Source organism: Symphalangus syndactylus, chromosome 9, assembly GCF_028878055.3.
Source record: "Symphalangus syndactylus isolate Jambi chromosome 9, NHGRI_mSymSyn1-v2.1_pri, whole genome shotgun sequence".
Classification (NCBI taxonomy): Eukaryota; Metazoa; Chordata; class Mammalia; order Primates; family Hylobatidae; genus Symphalangus; species Symphalangus syndactylus.
Window position 1 is genome coordinate 41,480,504 of NC_072431.2, and position 19,933 is coordinate 41,500,436.

General features: G+C 41.1%; 1 protein-coding gene across 3 annotated transcripts in view; it reads left to right on the plus strand.

Annotated features, from left to right (window-relative positions):
• The first annotated feature begins 205 nt into the window (after positions 1-205).
• The window catches only part of LOC129489445 (CD302 antigen), a 149,458-nt gene continuing 129,730 nt past the window's right edge, over positions 206-19,933 (plus strand). For 2 of the 3 annotated variants that reach the window (XM_055292000.2, XM_055292004.2), the window contains exons 1-6: positions 207-404; positions 5,848-6,219; positions 10,793-10,963; positions 14,505-14,669; positions 18,355-18,465; positions 19,595-19,735. In XM_055292000.2, coding sequence (XP_055147975.1) covers positions 311-404; positions 5,848-6,219; positions 10,793-10,963; positions 14,505-14,669; positions 18,355-18,465; positions 19,595-19,735 — 1,054 coding nt within the window. In that variant the 5' untranslated portion in view covers positions 207-310. Of the gene's footprint in view, positions 405-5,847; positions 6,220-10,792; positions 10,964-14,504; positions 14,670-18,354; positions 18,466-19,594; positions 19,736-19,933 lie in introns of all 3 variants that reach the window. The other variant, XM_055292001.2, reaches the window with a different exon arrangement.

The window sequence follows — 19,933 nt, forward strand, 5'->3', positions numbered from 1 at the left end:
GGGGACCGAACCCTCCAGTGCAGGAGCCTGTGCGGTGCCTGGCTCTCCCACCGACCCGCACGTATCTCTTCCTCGCGGGTTCTACCCCACGCAGGTATCTAGCGCCCCGCCCTGTTCATTTCCCACACCCGGCCCGCTCCGCCCCGGGGCCGAGGAGACGCACGTCTGATTGGCCGAGGGCGGCGGGGGCGGGGCCGGGGCGCCCCTAGAGGACTAGACACAGGTGCGGGCGGGGCAGGCCGCGCTCAGCAGGAGGGGCGGGAGCCGCGTGCGCCCGAGGACCCGGCCGGAAGGCTTGCGCCAGCTCAGGATGAGGACAGGCTGGGCGACCCCTCGCCGCCCGGCGGGGCTCCTCATGCTGCTCTTCTGGTTCTTGGATCTCGCAGAGCCCTCTGGCCGCGCAGGTAACCGCGGGCGCGTCCGCCCCGCAGTCCGCTGGGTACCTCGACGACGCAGCTGTGCTGCCTTCCAGCCTGGGGCAGAGCTGCGCCCCTGGGGCAGGTCACGGCTGCTTTGCTGTTGGCGGGGGGGCTCTGGAGCCGAACGATTGAGTCGCAGGGGTGGTCTGACAGAGGAGGCGCCCCAGTGCCCTCGGGGGCCCGGAGGAGGGCGCGGTGGATGTGGGAGGACAGGGCCCTTCTGGTGCAGAGGGGACGCGATGCACCGTAGAGTAGGCGCACGGAGGCTTTTTTGGCCGGGTGCCCTGCTCCGTCGCCTCTCTTATAAAATGTTGCTGGAGTATGGGGTTCCCCATCTGCCCTCTGCGTCCTGTCCCTCTCGTTCTCGCTTTTCCTTCGCCCCTTGGTCACCTCACCCACAGCGCCAAGGATTCCCAACGATTCCCGGATTTCACTGCGCCTACGGTGAGCATCAGGAAGGAAGTCAGGTTAAACAAACCATCTCCTCCGAAAGTGACCAGGACCAAGAGTCAGCTATGATGCCCTCACCCACCGCCTAGAGCAGCAAACCTTTCTTCTCTTTGGTTTATCAGCTCCAAATGACCCCGCTCCCCCAAGGCTGACAGCCTCACGCTGAAGGGCAGGTCGCCTGCTTGGGGACCTGCTGCCTCTCACTGCGGAAGCAGGACCAGAAACAGACAGCCTTCACTGATGTTCGGGGTAGTGCCAGCCCCACCCCACCACACACCCCTTGGCGGCAACCGGTTGCTTTTACTTTCTCTTTTTGCCTGGGCGAGAGGTGTGCAGAGGACTTTGTTTCTTGGTCGGACTGCATCATGGGCACTCAATTGGGCCACCCTCCACCGGCCACTTCTGCTATCGTGCCTGTATGAGGAAGGAAAAGACTGTCCAGGCAGTTTGAGAAACATTAAATTGTGGGTGGCTCTTATTTTCTTTGCAGCTAAGCTAAGTTACCATCTGGTTTAGACTTCCTTCGGAGAGCGATGGGAAGAGATTTCTCAGAGTGTGAATGGCATCATCCTATCTACAGCAAGGACTTGGAAATGAACCCTGCTCTGAGTCACACTTCTCTATTCTCCTTTGACCCTGTGTGCTAGGAACTACCAAAAGAATCCTTTAAAATAAGATCCTTTCTTGCCTTGATAATTTATTCTGCCTGCCCCACAATCCAAGGTGGAAAAGTTCACTGCAGCAACTAACTACAGTGAAAATGCACTCACTTTTCAATCACTAACCTCTTGATTTCCATTGACATATGCTTCAGTCCTGTTTTTATCTCCTTCACAAATTTCAAGATTTCCTTAATTCTTGCAGTCTCTGCAATCACTGCTCTTTATCACTGACCCAAAGCGAAAAGCACCATGTTTAACTCTGTTCCCCCTGTGCTATGTCCCACAGGTTTTGTTATCCTGTATCCTTCCTTACTCCTAGCAGCTACTCTGATCGATTTTTTCTCACCCTCAGAGCAGTCTTGTGGCCTTGTTTGGGGAAGCACTGGAATTTTGAACCCCCAGCCATTTGGGTCAATTTTTTGGCAACAGCGTCCGCTTCATGATGCTGGTGATGGCATGCACCTCGTCACATGTGCACAGCTAGGCTTGTGCAGGTGGCCTCTATTACCCAAACACTGAAGGAGCACCTCTGTGTCCTTGGGGAGATGCCAGGTGCTTAGTTGACATTTTTGCCTGCTTGGAGAGCTAACAGCTTGAAGTAAACCAATCCATCAGGGACTCCTGAGGTTTCCACCAGCCAACACCACCCAGTCGTGCGTGAAGACTTTCTGACTCCCTGGACATTGCCATGGACTCAACTGTCACTTCAGGACCTGTTTTTGAACTAACAAACCTAGACTTCTGATTCTCTATTGTTGCACCTACCTGTACATTCTGAACACATGGTAGAGACTCTACAAAATGCTTAATATGTGATCTATGGATGGTTCCCCTGAAATTATAAATGCTGCCATTTTCATCCTTCTTGTTTTCCCAAGCTATTTCCCTATCCATTTGTCTGTGGTTATAAATGTCAATATCCAGCTTCTCTTTGGAATGTGTGAAGCTCTTTGGTCTAGGGACCAAAGGCAGGAATTATTTAGTGATCAGACAATAAGAAAACACTGAGAGAGATGATTTGCCTTTGATGGATGTAAAAATACTAAAAATTTATTTTCAATTTATGGTAATACTACTTAGCCATTTTCTCTCAAACACCACTGGAGAATTTATATAAAATGAAGCATATACAAAATGCATCTAGGGGGTAATGAGGCTTCTTTTCAACAACTTCTGCCTTTTAGATTTGCCCCAATATTGTATTTGGAGGTAAATATTAAAACTCCATTGAGGACTGGTATAAAGTTGTAAAGTGAACAAAACCCAATAGAAAGCTATTGATAAAGAATCTATTTTATAAAATAAGTTTTAGAAAATAAAATCTACTCTGTAATTACCTTTTCAAAGTATAATATATTTCTAAAATAGCTTATATGCCTTTCTATACCAAATTTTCTAAATAAGGGATTATGTTCACTCTTTCTCAGTCCTTCTTCCAGCTCTTCAACCTGCTATCCCTATAAGGGTCGTAAGACTGAGGCAGTTTCAACAGATCCTGCTAAGGGTAAAGAAAGATACAGGGAAGCATCATGAAAGGATATGACTCTCCCTATCTAATGTATGCTTATCCATACCTTATATATGGAGGCTAATAAGTTTCCTTCAAGTATATCAATAATTAAGATCTGTACTAAGTGACCACCGTAAGTGTCACATTGAAATTGCATACTTGGTTCAAACAAGGGATTAGTCTGAGAAAAAACATCTATATTCAGAGATGTAGCAGTTTGTTAGGAAGTTTGGCAGCTCCACTTTAACATGGCTACTCCACACCTCTCCTGTAGTGTTTGTGTTTCAATCTAGGACTCCTAACTGCTGCTTTTTCCACTGTATAAAGAAATGTAGCTAATCCATTGGATTCTACAAAAACTTTGAAAAATCCAGAACTGCAAACTGCAAAGGAAGGCAAAGCTGCTGCTTCCCCAGTTCACCTGTTTGGGATCGAGCACACAAAGCAGAATGCCTGGGAAAGACAGCAGCAAGACTACAGGGCAGGAGAGGGGATGTTTCCAACAAGGGTGATGGGCACGTCTCCTACAGGAGCAGACTTCTTTTTTCTTCTGTAATTTTTGAGACTTTGGAATGCAAGATTTACTTTGGAGAGGCAAGAGAGAATAGTTTGGAAAAGATGTAGATCAGAGATCTGAGTAGCTATTGAATTGTGGGAGAAGGCCATGAGAGAAAGTGTAAGTAGTAATCTTATAGTACATTTTCCTTTTTTGTTGACTGTCCTCCCAGCATGTGTCCATCAAGTAGAAAATGTCAGAGGAATGTCAGAGAAGAAAGTGTGAGGCATGTGGCTGGGCACGGTAGCTCATGCCTATAATCCCAGCACTTTGGGAGGCCGAAGTGGGTGGATCACCTGAGGTCAGGAGTTCGAGACCAGCTTGGCCAACATGGTGAAACCCCATCTCTACTAAAAATGCAAAAATTACCCAGGTGTGATGGCAGGCACCTGTAATCTCAGCTACTTGGGAGGCTGGGGCACGAGAATCACTTGAACCTGGGGGGCGGAGGTTGCAGTGAGCTGAGATTGTGCCACTGCACTCCAGCCTGGGCAACAGAGCAAGACTCCATCTCGAAAAAAAAAAAAAAAGTGTGAAGGATGAAAGCTGCTATGGCAAACATCCTTAGCTGCAATCCTGTGGAATACTTTTAAAATTCAGATTTAAAATAACTTTAAAGGATTGTTGTTGCTGTTCTTGTTTCTCTTGTTGTTGCTTCTGTTATGTAAAACGAAACAAAAAAAAGTCCTTCCAAAGTTCAAGCTGCAGTCAGACTTAATTTTGTAGTTATTATTTACGTGGTAAAATTCCCCTCAAGTCACCAGTCCCTGGTATGGGAATTTTTAACTCTGAAAGCCTTTGAATTATTACTAGGAAAAGCATCTGGTGTTAGTGAAACCAGTGACTGTGAAGCTGGTATCAAACTGAAAGTGCCTTTTGGGAACCAAAATTTTACAGGTCTTTCTGCTGAACTCTGGTTCATTGACAGTGATTGCTTAAACTTGTCTAAAATATTTCAGCTTTGCTCTTATCGACACGATGATTTGTGCTATAATTGTTTAAAATTTTCATTTGTAAAAGAACTAACCAAATTATCCGATTATAGTTTGTTGTAACAGATGTGAATCTTATTCCACAAACTCAGGTGTGCAAGAAACAATGCATTACTTTATTTTCAGAAAACCAAACTAAATTTGATGCTGAGCTCCCATTCCACCAGGTTGCCAGAACTTCAATCATTGTCCTTACTGGGGTCTTTCCCAGCTCATGCAAAGTGCCAGGGGAACATTCAGGGGGGATTCTTCTTTAGTCATGGGATCCCGCTGGTTACCTCTGGGTTTCCCATTGTCCAAACCCACAGGATCTTGAATCTGGTGGCTCAAGACTCATCAGCCATCACTCTGGTAGTTCCTGGAGTTTGGGGTTCAGCCTTCTTAGGTGATCCACACAGTCAGTCTCCCCAGGCTTTCCCCAGATCCTGTCGCCTTCCTGAGGGTGCCACAATGGAGCTGGCCACAGGTTCCCCTACCCTCAGAACCCAGACCTCTATTTCTTCTTGTTTCTGTACCCCACTGTTCTGCTGCTCCCAGAAATTTCCCCATTTCCTCTGAGATACCTCAATGAATTTAGGCCTCCAAAAAATATCTAGGGGGAAGTGGTCTTTAAGACAATTGTCCTTAAATTTTCCTTTTTAGTGGCCACACTAACTTGCCCTAAGGCAGAGGAGCACAGAGGCCTCACTAGTACTTGGATCTGAAGAAAGGAACATATATATAGTGAACATGCTGTGTTAAGCATCGACTTTTCATGTAATAATTTACCCTGCCATAGTAGCTAACATGTAAGCAAGGCAGAATTATGGTCCCAACTAGACTTTTCATTGAGATGAAAACTAAAGAGCTTCTTTTATCTTATTAAATGAGAAGGGAAAAATCTTTCATGAAATAGCAACAACAAATATACATGCTACTCTACATGCTTTACATGGATTAGCTCCTTTCATGCTCACACCCATCATATGAAAACTGGAGCACAGAGGTTAAATGATTTGCCCTGATCCTATGGTTAATAAGTAGCAGGAGCAAAATATGGACCCAGGCGGACTGGCTCCAGAGCCCATGCTCTGACCCTACACACTGCACTGCCTCTCTGCTCACCACTGTCCCACCTTGTGTAGTCCCCTGCAGCTTAAAAAGAGTGGGAACAGTCTGAGGATGGGAACAGTCCAGTAGTGCTCAGACTCTCCTCAGCAGGCAGGGAGCAAGGCACTTCAACCACATAATCTACAATCTGTCTGTCCCTTTGACTCAGCTAATGACCCCTTCACCATCGTTCATGGAAATACGGGCAAGTGCATCAAGCCAGTGTATGGCTGGATAGTAGCAGACGACTGTGATGAAACTGAGGACAAGTTATGGAAGTGGGTGTCCCAGCATCGGCTCTTTCATTTGCACTCCCAAAAGTGCCTTGGCCTAGATATTACCAAATCGGTAAATGAGGTGAGAATGTTCAGCTGTGACTCCAGTGCCATGATGTGGTGGAAATGTGAGCACCACTCTCTGTACGGAGCTGCCCGGTACCGGCTGGCTCTGAAGAATGGACATGGCACAGCAATCTCAAATGCATCTGATGTCTGGAAGAAAGGAGGCTCAGAGGAAAGCCTTTGTGACCAGCCTTATCATGGTGAGTACTAGAGAGGGACTTTGACCAATTTGCTGTTGTGCTTGTCACATGTGGCATTGAACATGCACAGTGTAGTAAAAATAGCGTCGTACATTAGTAAGGGCAGTGAGTAAGCTCTTCAGTTCCAGGCACTGTGCAGTTACTTTGAGCGACATTCTTACGAGTCCATGGTATTTGCCGCTACTTTGCAGGTAAGGCTAAGAGAGTTTAAGTGCCTTGTCTGAGGTCACACAGCCATGTTGTGACAAACCTGGGATTTCATCAGATAGATATGTACTTCTTACGATGGTCTTCTAAACCCTAGAGGAAAGGAAACATTAGATTAACAGGAAATCTTTTTACAGTCTAAAAGTCAAATGATCTAATAATGTTGATCTTATTCTAAGTTTTAAAGGAAGAAGAAAGGCCAGGTGTAGTGGTGCATGGTCGCAGTCCCAGCTTCTCGAGAGACTGAGGCAGCAGGGTCTCTTGAGCACACAGGAGTTCAAGGCTGTAGTGTGTAATGATCACGCCTGTGAATAGCCACTGCACTTCAGCCTGGGCAACATAGTGAGCCCCCCATCCTTAAAAAAGAAAAGAAGGAGAAGGAGGAAAAATGCATTTTTTCTTGCCTACAGATTTCGAATAAAATGGGAAAATTTTGAGTGGATTTTCTTATTTATTTTCATTTTTGCATGGCAACCAAATTTTGATGTTTATATTTATGATTCAGCATTTTAAGAGTGGAGTTTTTCACTTACTTCCAAAAATAAGTATATTAATATTGCCTTGGGGGGAGCTGATCATGGACTTAGCTCTGAGTCTAGGGACTGGATTGCAACTAATTTCTAAGTTAAAGAATGAGTAGATTTATTTTTTCAACCACTAAATGTAATTAGCTATCTCCCAAGCAAATATTTTTCATTATGTTGCTCTAAATTACACCAAATGTCGATATGCATACAATTATGTCCTCTAAGTCCTATTATTTCCCCTTGCCTTTCTTTACAAATTTCCCTAGCTTTACAGTGGCTTTCTTCTTCTCTTAAAGATCATTTAAGCTAAATTTGCCCTCAAAGTCAGGATAGCAACTTCGCTCCCATACTTTCCATTATCCATCTGCACAAGTTTTTCTTTCTAGTCTTTCTATTTCCTAGTGAGGATTATTCTGAGAATGTCAAGTTCTGTTGTGGAGAAATATTACAGAATTAGAGATGGGGTTTTCCTTTTCATCAATCCCTGACCTTTGAATAGTTGACAGTCTGTTTCTGCAAGCCAGTTTCCTCCTAAAAGTAAAGCAGTTGCTTTCTGGATACAACTTAATGGCAAATTTAAATTCTGTGCCACAAAAGCCCTTCTCCAACTTGCCAACTAAGAGGAAACACAGAGCCAAACGAAATACCTTTTAATTGGATTTAACTTGTTTCATTGTATTTGTCCAGGGATCAGAAAGGATAATTTTCTTGGCAGGGTTCTTTTAGTCTCCTAATCTAATTCTTTTGAGGGGCATAGTTGTAATCTTAAACTCCCTCAGTCCCCAGAGTGTCTTCATTTCAATATAACTGTTTTTCCTTTTTATCCTGTGTTTTATTTATGCATTTCTAATGTTCTTCTGAGACAGGGACTGTGGATTTCACCCAGCTGCCAAAGACATCAGTAGCACAAAAAAGGTTAGGGACCTACCCAGGGGACCACCCAGAGAGAGCTAAGCAATGCCACCAGCATAGCGCAAAGGCATGAAATGTTTCTTGACCTTTTCAAATATAATATTTGAAACACTAAAGCTTTTTTTTAAAGCATATATAGTTGTGACTAGTCAAGGCATACCTCAAGTTTTAATCTGCACAGAAGCCAGGGCCAAACCTGCCACCTCTTCTCTGTTTCTGTCTGGGTGACTGGTACCATCTAAGTTCTACATGTCAGAAATCAGCAAGTCACCCTAGAGGTTTCAGGCTTGCCTCTTCCACCACTCCAATATAATCAAATATGAAGTCCTGGCAATTCCACCCTTTTCAATTTATGTATATCCCTTCTTGTTCTTAGGTTAGGGACTGCTGTCTTAAGTTAGGGACTTTCTCTAGGACTCCTCTCTCAGACTCTTGATACTGATTGTTGTCCCCACCTTCTTATCTAGCAGTATATAAACAAAACATAGAAGACACCTGAGTCCCAACAAAGTGAAATCCAAGGTTACCTAGCTTGTTACAGCAAAGCTAGGGCTCAAAACCAGTATTCCATTCCCCAAACATAGCTTCTTTCTCTCCCCCTTGGCTTTAGCAGTATAAACAAAGTTTTCACTTGTGATACAAGAACATTAATTTATCACTGTGCCTTGGGTTGCCTCTCACCCCAACTCCTATCCTGTGTGAGTCATGTTCATCTCAGAGAAAACTGAAGTTGCATAAATTTTATGAGTGAACGTCTTTTGACTAGCACCCAGGTGTACATTAATATCATTAAGGTACCTTGATTTCACTGGCACTTTTCAAATTTTGAATGTTTGGTGAATTATGCAGAGGAAATGGACTTTTTGTGGCAGGGTGGCTGCAGAACTATCAGAATTCTGGGCAACTCTTAGAACCTCTTTATCCACTGAAACTATTTTGTCTCATGTTACTGATGACATTAATTTGCTAGTTTTCTGCATAATCACCTCATCTCACAAATTTGTAACTATTGCATAATAAAGCTGTTGTTTTAAGGATGCTATCACCATAAATTTGCACATTCAGAGAAGATTCTTCCCAGGAAAGCCTGTCTTGCTAAGGAAGCCCATGGTGTGTAAGAGGCCAGCATCAGAAAAGAAGGTGTGGGAACAAAACGCTTAGTGAATAGTTAGCGTAATTTAGCTGCTTCTGGTGTGGTGGTTGTTTGCTTATCATTCTTCAAAGCATATATTGTGACTTAGTGAGCTTATTAATTGAAGCCCAGTTTTGAGCTATGAAATTTAACTTGAAACTTGAGAAGGCACCCACTGATGTCACAAGTTATCCTTATAGGTCAAGACTCTAATCAGAGAGAGCCCATTCTCATCCCTGTCACTTGCAGCTGAGTGCCTGAATGTCTCACTTGACTACTCTGCAAAAATGGGGATTTCCCAGACAAGTATAATACTTCCACTATGGAAGTATAAAGTATAAAGAACAAATGACAGAAATGTATACCAAGGCACTTTGTATTCCAAAAATCAAAGGTTTTAGAAAAGAAAACTGATGGTTCTACAAGGAACAGTCTTTGTGTTCGGGGACTGTCCTCTTAGGTTTGTAATATGGGAAGAGAAATTGGTCATGAGCTATTGGGGGGTTTTTGATGCGGTTAAACTGAAACATAGGTAATAAGCAGAATCCTTATAAAATATAAGGTCAACATACTCTTTAACAGAAGTACCCTTTTGAAAACTGTTTATATGACATAGGAAGACAAAACCAGTGATCTTTAAAAGACTATTTGCCAAGAAAAGCATCCAGATTATTATTACCTTTTGCTATAGGTCTGCTTAATACATTCTGAGCTGTTAAATGGCCTCACACTTTAGTTAGACGGACACTTGAGGAGAAGAAAGTAGGATCAAATACTGTCTTAAGCACACTTTTAAGCAAATCTGTGAGACATTTTGAGGAACCCTAATTGCCTGGTAAACAGTGATAAGATCTGATTACTATGATTTACCTAATGGCCATTATTTGATCTGTTAATGACCGAGGTTTTTAGCAAATTGAGGACCGAGGTTTTGGCAAATTGTGACAGAGATACAGGGATAGCTGTTCTATAAAAACACCTTTCCAAGAGAATTAGTATTGATATAAGTATCAAACACTCCTTCCAGCATTTCCAGGCATATTTGAGGTTGGAATCACTTTTCAGTTCCTCCCCATGTACCAGGGAAAATGATTAAAAGCTATGTCTACTACCTCACTGGCCCCCAGCCGGTCACATGACTGCCCCATTGACGCTGCTGCTTCTTTCACACCCCAAATTACCATGCCCTGTACCTTCCCAAGAATCTATTCAGAAATTCAGCAGCTCTTCCTTTTACTTCCTCAAAAACCACAGTCTCAATTCTACCTCCAGTCTCTGAACAATGGGACTATTTGTCCATCTTTCTAATTCTGCAGGTGGTTCCAAAGTCCACAGCCACCCTGAGTGGTTCCAAGGTATTTTTCTGGCTCCAACACTTTCTAAAGAAAAGAAAGTAGAGGTAAATGTAACCTCAGCCAGGGTACCCTTTCTGGTGAAGTGCTCTGCGGCCCACAGCAGTTAGTAGGCCCTCACCTGATCAAGCCAGGCTCTTTCAGCTCCTCATCACACCACAGTAAGTGAAGCTTCACACGGTTGATCACTGAACGCTATCCCCAATTTGCAAAAGCAGAAACAGAGGCTACCAGAGGTTGGATAGCTAGCCCACAGGCAAACAGTGGGTTAACAGGGAGCCAGCATTCACGTCCAGACCTGACAGCACCCTTGCTCTGAATTCCTACACTCGGATATTGTATTCTAAACAACGTTTCTTTTAAAAACAGTTTTAGAAATTAGCCACCTGAAGCTGACTACCCAGTTTTTAACTCCCTTTTCCCCAACTTCCTCTCCAACCCAGAGATCTATACCAGAGATGGGAACTCCTACGGGAGACCTTGTGAATTTCCATTCTTAATTGATGGGACCTGGCATCATGATTGCATCCTTGATGAAGATCATAGTGGGCCATGGTGTGCCACCACCTTAAATTATGAACATGACCGAAAGTGGGGCATCTGCTTAAAGCCTGGTATGTATGGGCTGGTAAACTTTACGTGGAAAGGCAGTACATTTATATGAGGCAATAGGGAGAAGGAAGAGTTCAAAGTGACTCAAAAGTGACTGCAAAAATATCATCCCGGATAAGAAGTGTATGTTTGGAGGAGAAGAGAGAGGTAATGTGTAGCCATGAATTTGCCTTCAGAAGCAGGCCCGGGAGTGAACCAAGGTGGATGGTGTCATGGAGGAGGAGGAAGTGTTCCACAGCACGGACACCCCAGGGAGAGGAAGTGTGGAAAAGGCATGCACAATTAGGAAATTGCTGCTGACCTTTAGTAGTTTCAGAAGACTAGAGGGGGTAGAAGCTGGGTTGTAGTGGAATGAAGCATGAACAGAAGGAAGTAAGCCTCGTAAGTTTCACAGAGCAGAAGAGACAGTTGGCAAAGGATAAAATTGCAACAAATTTATGTAGTTACAATCTCATTTGGCTTTATTGCAATTCTAGAATCAGGCAACACCTCATTTCATAAAATAGACTACTGTAAGTGTTCCAGTTCGTTGAACAGAGGGGATTGGCTTTGTAGACAGAAAAAGGGCTGAAGAAAGCAAAAACAAAAACCAAAGAGTGGATTGGTCATTTCAAAGTAACTTGTAAGAGCAATAGAGAAATAGTTGATTGGTTAACATCAGGTGACTTCAGGTTAAGCATTAAAACAGAGGGAACTTCATTATCAGGCCAATTAAAGATTGAAACTGGCCTGTTGGGGAAATTAGGCAGTTGTCTCTCTCCTGATTTCTCAAAAGACCAGATGACAACTCTGTTTCAGTTTGGTGACGTGGAACTTTGGCATGGGTGACTCCATTTTGATTTTTGAGTCCTAGATCAGGAGCTTAGTCCAAAACAGTGGCCTCCTATAATTTTTATTTAAAAAAGCAAAGGGTAGTTTAAGAAAGAGATCAGTTGAAAAACACTTTTAGGATGGTGAAGTCTTAAGTATGTTTATGGCCTGAAGCAAAGAGCGGGAAAGAGAAGAGCTAGATCTTCCTGGGGCTCTCAAAATTGGTGACACTGTTCCTTCCACCATTCCTGTGTGTTTGTCAGAGTGCTTTTTCTCGTTACTTTTTACCAGAAACAAACTGTTCAGGATTTGCTAAAGAATTTGCTGTTCTTTAGAAAGACAGAGAGAGACCAAAGTAGCAATTACATCATTATCTGGCACATAACTGAGACAGTTTCTCACCAATTAGGTGAGAGTTACAGGGGATCACGGTACCTGACATGTGATAGGTACTCACAAAATATTACTTAATGGACAATAGGTTGAAATAATCTATAGCAAAGAGAAAGGAAAGAGCTCCAGACCTAAGTAATAATAGTTAATACTTAACAGGGCTCTGCCAGGTGTCAGATACTGTTTCAGGCTCTCAATATACATTAACTCATTCAATCCTCACAGCAACCCTGAAAGGTACCATACTTTATCCCCATTTTACAGATGATCACAGTGAGGCACAAGGGAGATATGTAACTTGCCTAAGATCACACAGCTAATAAATATCAGAACTAGAATTCAAACCCAGGAAGTCTGGCTATGAAGTCCTTGTCCCAAACAGCTACACTAGCCTGACTCATTGAGTAGCTAGCCAGGTGGTATTAGTAATGCTGATCCCTCCTTCAGGAATCTGAGCTTCAGAATGCAGAGTTCTAAGCAACTTGAAGAGATTATACTGGGTTAAGACTTAAGATTTCAGGGTGCAACAGAATCACATGGAGAGTTTGTTAGAACACAGATATCTAGGGCCCAGAGATTCTGATTTAGTAGATTTTTGGTGGCACCCCCAAATTTGGCAAGTTTCAGGTAGTGCTGATAATCCTGGTCTGGGGACCACACTTTGAGGATCATGTATCTAATTAGAGGCCCAGGCTTCTCAACACCTGTAACCTACCTACTAAAATAGAAAAAGCCAGTATTTTCTTCAGCTGTAGTTGATAATAAGCAGAGTTTGGTCAGCCAGGTATCAACTTCATTTAACTCTCTTTATCATTTGGATCAGAAATTTAGATGTGAAAGATTGCTTAGAGGTAATCCAATGTAAACCCCTGTTTCTCAGGTGAGAGGCAGCAGGCCCAGATCAATGAAATGACCTGTCAGGGTCAGACCACATTTTTGTGGAAACTGGTGAAGGATTCTTTATCCTCCTTCCCCACTGTACATATTTACCCCCACTATACCTTGCTGCCTTGACAGGGATGTGTCTTGGTGCCTTTAGCCTCCTGTGGGTGTTGTGTGTGTGCTGGGGCTTTGGGGGTGTGACACATACAGTGGTGTTAATGCATGCATATGCTTCCTAGAGTTACTTTTTATGGAAGAAGCAAGATTGTAAGTTTCTCAAACCTGAGGGCTGCTAAATCATGGAGGTCATGTTGTATAGCAAACACACTGCCATCCCACTCCTGGAAGCTTCTGGATTTACAAGTGTAGGGCCTCAGTGGTAATAATGAACCTTTAGACAATGTGCTTTCAAATCCACCCTATTTTGTTTTTACCAAATGTCAGAATCTCTGTTGCTATTTATGCCATAGAAAAATGGCTGAAGCAGCAGGATGTGCCATTCAGAGGATCAACAAGACCAGTGCCCTCATTATAGCTCTGTCACAGTCACCCCTAGGTCTTTGTTCCTGTCTGTGAAATAAGGACATTAGACAAGATGATCTCTAAAGGCCCTTCCAGCTTATAGGATCATGAGTATAACATCTGATATGTAACTGGCTATAGGAGGCCTTTTGGAAAGTCCCCCAGTTGGAGCCCGGGATGCACTTGACACAGCCTGCATTGGACTTCCCCTCTTGTGGGGAGTACACAGGAGGCTCTGAATATATTTTGAACCAGTTGTCTCGAAAATTTTATATCTCATTCAGGAAACAGCTTGCAGTTTCTTTGTCTGAAATTATGTATACTCTACAAACACATGTATATATGTTTATATGCACATATATACATACATATGCATATATAATGCATATGTAATGCGAATTACATATCATATATTCAATTCTTTATTAAAGTATTAAGGAGAAATTTGGATATAGTTTCCCAAATAAGGTAGTCACTTGGGCTCAATATCTTGGCCATTTAAGCAGCATGTCTGTGCACACACGTACACATACAGTGGTTTCTATGCAGGCTGTGGGCAAACCCTCTGTAGTCTGCCACTATGTTCAAATAAGCTTGTTTTCCATTAGCTCAGCATTCACAACGTGTGCACACTGAGACTCATATCTCAGGCAGAGGGCAGTCAGGGACATGGGCGAAAACACAGCATTGTAATTGATAGAGATAAAAAAAGAGTGGAAAATCAGAAAGAGTGGAAGCTTCAACCAGCCTGAGTCATTTGGTGTGTTATGATTCCAATTTTATTGTGATCAAAATATGGTCTAAATGAGTGATGGCAGTCTCCATTTGGGCATATCCTAAGAGTATGCAAATTGACTTGCAGTACTTGTAAGCATTCTAAGTAATAGAAAACATTATGTCCTTACTTTATGATCACTAACATGTCTTTATCAACAGAAAATGGTTGTGAAAATAATTGGGAAAAGAACGAGCAGTTTGGAAGTTGCTACCAATTTAATACTCAGACGGCTCTTTCTTGGAAAGAAGCTTATGTTTCATGTCAGAATCAAGGAGCTGATTTACTGAGCATCAACAGTGCTGCTGAATTAACTTACCTTAAAGGTAGATTTTATTTGCATGTGATAGAGCAAATTGGCTAAAATGGTAAAGGTACTTCTGTTTTCATATCCAGATATGTTTCTTTGTATGTATCTTTTCTGATCTCTCTTGGGATTTAAACTTCTACACTGAAACCCATAAGCAAAAAAGTACTGAATGTAATCATATTTCACCGTTGAGAAATGTATGTTGTGATGGAAACTAAAGAGAGATTAATGTTCAGAAAACAAGGTTAGGTAGCAAGATTAAACTGCTACCCTAATCCTAAATGAAAGGATTTTTCAAAAAGTGAACAATTAAACTCTTTGAACATTGAAAAACAGAGAATTAAAGGAAGGGAAGGAAGATGGTTAAGTTATACTAGATGGCCTCAGTAAACGTCCTTACATTGAGTGAAAGGGTACAGTCCTCAGGGGCAAGGAGTGTTTTACTAAATCTTAAAGTGGATTTAATAACGTGGACACAGAATGGATAGGACTTTGTTTTGTTTGGGGGATGGTAGTGGTAATTTTTTAATTTTTAATTATGAAAACTTAATAGATAAGAATAAATAAAAACTTTAAAAGACCATTTATCCTAAGAATTTAAGGATCACCTTGTTAATTTCAGTAACAAACCATATTGGAACTTTGATTGGAATTGTATTGAATCACAGATTCATTAAAAAGGAATTGGCCAGGTGCGGTGGCTCACACCTGCAATGCCAGCACTTTGAAAGGTAAAGGCAGGAGGATTACTTGAAGCCAGGGGTTTGAAACCAGCCTGGGCAGCAAAGTGAGACCACATCTCTACAAAAAAGAAATTTTTTTTAATTGGCTGTTGGCATGTGCCTGTAGTCCCAGCTGCTCTGGAGACTGAGGTAGAAGGATTGCTTGAGCCTAGGAGATTGAAGCTGCAGAGAGCTATGATGGCATCACTGCACTCCAGCCTGAGTGACAGAGGGAGACCTTGTCTTAAAAAATAAATAAATAAAAGGTATTGCAGTTTCAGTATTGTCTTCTCAACCATGAAAATGATATGCTTTTCTATTTATTTAGGACTTCTTTTATGTACTCAGTAAAATTCTATAATTCTTTCCATAGTCTTGTATATCTTTCAAAAGAAACTATATAAACAGAAATTTTAATATTATATTTAAAAATCAATGAGCCTAAGTTACTGAGTCCCTGATGAGTTATTCTTTGAATGAAAGACAAACAATTGTAATATATGATAATAATGATGTGCCAGACAGACTACTAAATGCTTTTTATACATTATCTCATTTCATTCCATCTAACTACCTTATGAGGTGGACGTTATTGTTATCCTCATTTTGCAGATGAGGAATGTGAGGCTCAGAGAGGAAACATAACTTGTCCAAAGTCACCCACAAGTATTTAGCAGAGCCTAAATTTGAAGAGTCAGTTTGACTTGAAAACAAATTGTATCACACATATAAATGGATTCACCTTTTATAAGACTGTAAGTTCTTTGCAGGCAGAAATGGGTCTCATGGGTTGTTTTTCACTTTTGCACAAAGCTATAAGCTTTATTGCTATATATTAAACAAACATGTATTGTCTAAGTAATTCAGATACATTCTGTCACACTATTTTATAATAACTGGAAATATTTGATAAATGCTTACTGTAAGCAAGCCCTACTTTCTCCAGATAAATCCGTTAATCATTACTACAACCTCATCAAACAAATGTTTTATCACTAGATAAGGAAACTGATCCTTAGAAATAATATACCCAACAGCATATAGCTAAGAAGTATCAGATTGGGATTTGAATATCAACATATAGAATTGCAGAACTCTATTTATTTATTTGAAAGAGGGTCTCAATATGTTGCCCAGGCTGGTGTGCAGTGGATATTCACAGGTGTGATCAGAGCACACTATAGCCTCAAACTCCTGGGCTCAAGCGATCTTCCCACCTCAGTCTTCCAAGTAGCTAGGACTACAGGAGCACAGGATCATGCCCAGCTTACTTTTTTGTTATACTGCATATCCCTCTTAGATATCTTTATCTCTTTTTATCATTAAAAGGCCACAGGTCTTTTGTCGTTCTTTTTGTTTACAGCTTTATTCAGACCTCCTTTCTTACTCGTAGCCTTACCCTTTTCCTATATTGTTTGGCACTTGAATATTCAGATCTTTAGAATGAAAATCTGCCAAATAAGCTAAATGGGCTAGTGTTTGGCATTGGAGTTCTATTCCAGACCTCACTGAAGCCTTAGAAAAAATATTGTTGCGAATGAAAAGTGCCAATAAATTCAAGTTTCCTAGAATATTGACATTTGGAAACCAATGATTTCGGTGAAGGAGAAAAGTGCCAAAGTGTGACAATCAAATGTTGCATGATTCTTATGCATCAGTTTTCTTTAATAACTAATGAAAGTAATGTAATATGGTAAAGGACCTTATTGTACCCTACTCCTGGCCAGACATGCCCCATATTTAATACATATCATTAATTTTAGAAGTATATCTGTTTCTAATGTTTCAAGTTCCTCTTCCAGTATGAAAGCTTCTTAGGCATATCAATACGCCTAATTATGACTATTGGTTTCCCAAGACCCAAGAAAACTGTGTTTTAACCTCTAAAACTCTGCTTGCTTGCTTGCTTGCTTTTGTTGTTGTTGTTGTTGTTGTTGTTGTTGTTGTTGTTGTTGAGACAGAGTCCTGCTCCGCCACCTAGGATGGAGTGCAGTGGCGCAATCTTGGCTCAGGGCAACCTCTGTCTCCTGAGTTCAAGCAATTCTCCTGCCTCAGCCTCCTGAGTAGCTGGGATTACAGGCACACACCACTACACCTGGCTAATTTTTGTATTTTTAGTAGAGACGGGGTTTCACCATGTTGGCCAGGCTGGTCTCAAACTCTTGACTTCAGGTGATCCACCCACCTTCTATCTTTCTTAATTGCTGATAGCATCTGGTCATCAAATAATAAATTTGAATGACCTATCTCCACTGTACCACGTGTGTGTGTGTGTGTGTGTGACTCTCATTCTGTATCTCTAGTCTGAACAGGACCCTTTGGGCCCTAGAGCCATAAGCCATATATATATTTTTTATATAATATATTTTATATATATATATATTATATATATATATATATATACATTCCATTGTCTATGAAACAGCTTCTATACATATTTCTGACACAGTCCCAGAAAAACTTGATCATTTGAGGGATCCATGGCTGTCTCCTTCTACTAGATTGAAATTCTCATGAGGGCAAGGACTTTGTCATTTCGGTTTTTATATCCCTAGAACCTGGCAAATAATATGTGTGCCTAATGAATTTAAATTGTCAGTCTAGAATACAGTCAGATCTTCTGAATCTAGAAGTACAATGGAAACTGCTTTTGATAAGTCTTCTATATTAATAAAAGAGGAGTAAAAATAGTGAGACAGCTACTCTAAGAAGCTTCTGTTCTTATCTTAGATGAAAGGGAATCTGACAAGCTAATAGGAGAGCAGAACTGAATTAACTTATCAGCCTTTGGGTTTCTCAATAGTCTGAAGATTTTTGTCTATTAGCATTGCCTGCCTTTGATGCATAGACAGCCTTCTACAGGGATTGCTGCCTTACAATCAAGGTCTGCAGATTTGTTTGTTATTAGTAGAATAAGTCTAATTTAGATAATAACTTAGGCAACTTTGTCACTTTTTAAAAATTTTTTAATTCTTGCAGAAAAAGAAGGCATTGCTAAGATTTTCTGGATTGGTTTAAATCAGCTATACTCTGCTAGAGGCTGGGAATGGTCCGACCACAAACCATTAAACTTTCTCAACTGGGATCCAGGTAACTGCTCCTTCCCTACCCCCTCTGCACAGAACAAATCTTCAAAAAAGCAAAAGCTTCTCACTCACCAATAGCTTAGAAAAGTTTCACATCTTGGCAACTCTTATTATGGTTACTTCTCGGAAGAATTTTTTCTTCCTAAACCATTCTTAATTGCGGTACTGTTATTGCCAAGCTGAACCACACCATGGACAACTGAGCATTTGAACCTCTAGACCTTTAGAACAACCCTACATTTTTATGTAAGAGCAAAATGAGCTCCACCACATGGCCCAGGAGCCATTCTATGTCCCTAAAGGACTTGGCATGTCTATAACTCACCCATGCTGTGTTTCATCTGCAGCTTAACTCTAATATGGAATTACCCGCTCGTTTTCAAACTCTTGGGGTCTCTCCCCACTATAGCACCCAAGTACTGACAATATAATGGTTGTATTTTATAATTCAAATAAGTACCTCAAAGAAAGTCTTTTAGGGAATAAAACAAGCAAAATGCCACTTAGCCAAAAGACTTTCTTCCCAAAGGAAGGATTAGACAACTTTGAAAAATAAAATAAAATCTTAGGCTTATGACAAATGTAGAACCTAAAGTTAGCACTAATTTCAGTATAAAACTGCCTGCACACATAATAGGAAAACTGAGTTAAGAGCAATAAAATTCCAATTAGTCACTTTAGTTAATTTAGTTTGCTAAATTTCCTTATCGGCAAATGAAGTAATACTTTTATTATTTCAGTAAATAGAATATTTAAAGATAATTTAATCTTTAACTCAAGGCCTTAATGGCATGACAATGATAAATTAATATTTTTATTTTATGGAGTAGCAGATTAAGAGTTACTAACCATATAATATGACCTGGAAGTCATTTGAGGAAAAAGTTTGGTTTTTGTTTTTAAAATTAACTACAACATATCATAATGTTTTCCCCTTAGATCCTATATTTTAGAAGAAAGACATATTTAAGCACATAATTATTCATTGAGGCTTATACATTTCAATTTAGTTAAGTTTTAACTATAATATGAGTTCCCATAAAAGCAAATTTAGGACTACAAATTATTCTTTCTGACACCATCCTGGCCCTAACTTTCTCATTCTAATGCTTTGAAAAATGTTCCCTTTTAAGACAGGCCCAGTGCACCTATCATAGGTGGCTCCAGCTGTGCAAGAATGGATGCTGAGTCTGGTCTGTGGCAGAGCTTTTCCTGTGAAGCTCAACTGCCCTATGTCTGCAGGAAACCATTAAATAATACAGTGGAGTTAACAGGTATCTTTCTCACATACTCATACAAATAGGTCTTAAAATCATAGTTTTGTGAAAACAAGTAAATCTTTTCCAACATCCATTTCTACCTTTCCTTCTCCTGATACTGACAGTACAGAAAAGTACTTGATTTTTAACCCTGTGGTTAGATATTATCAACCATATATGAATAAAGCTTTAGTTGAGGTAATGAAGAATATT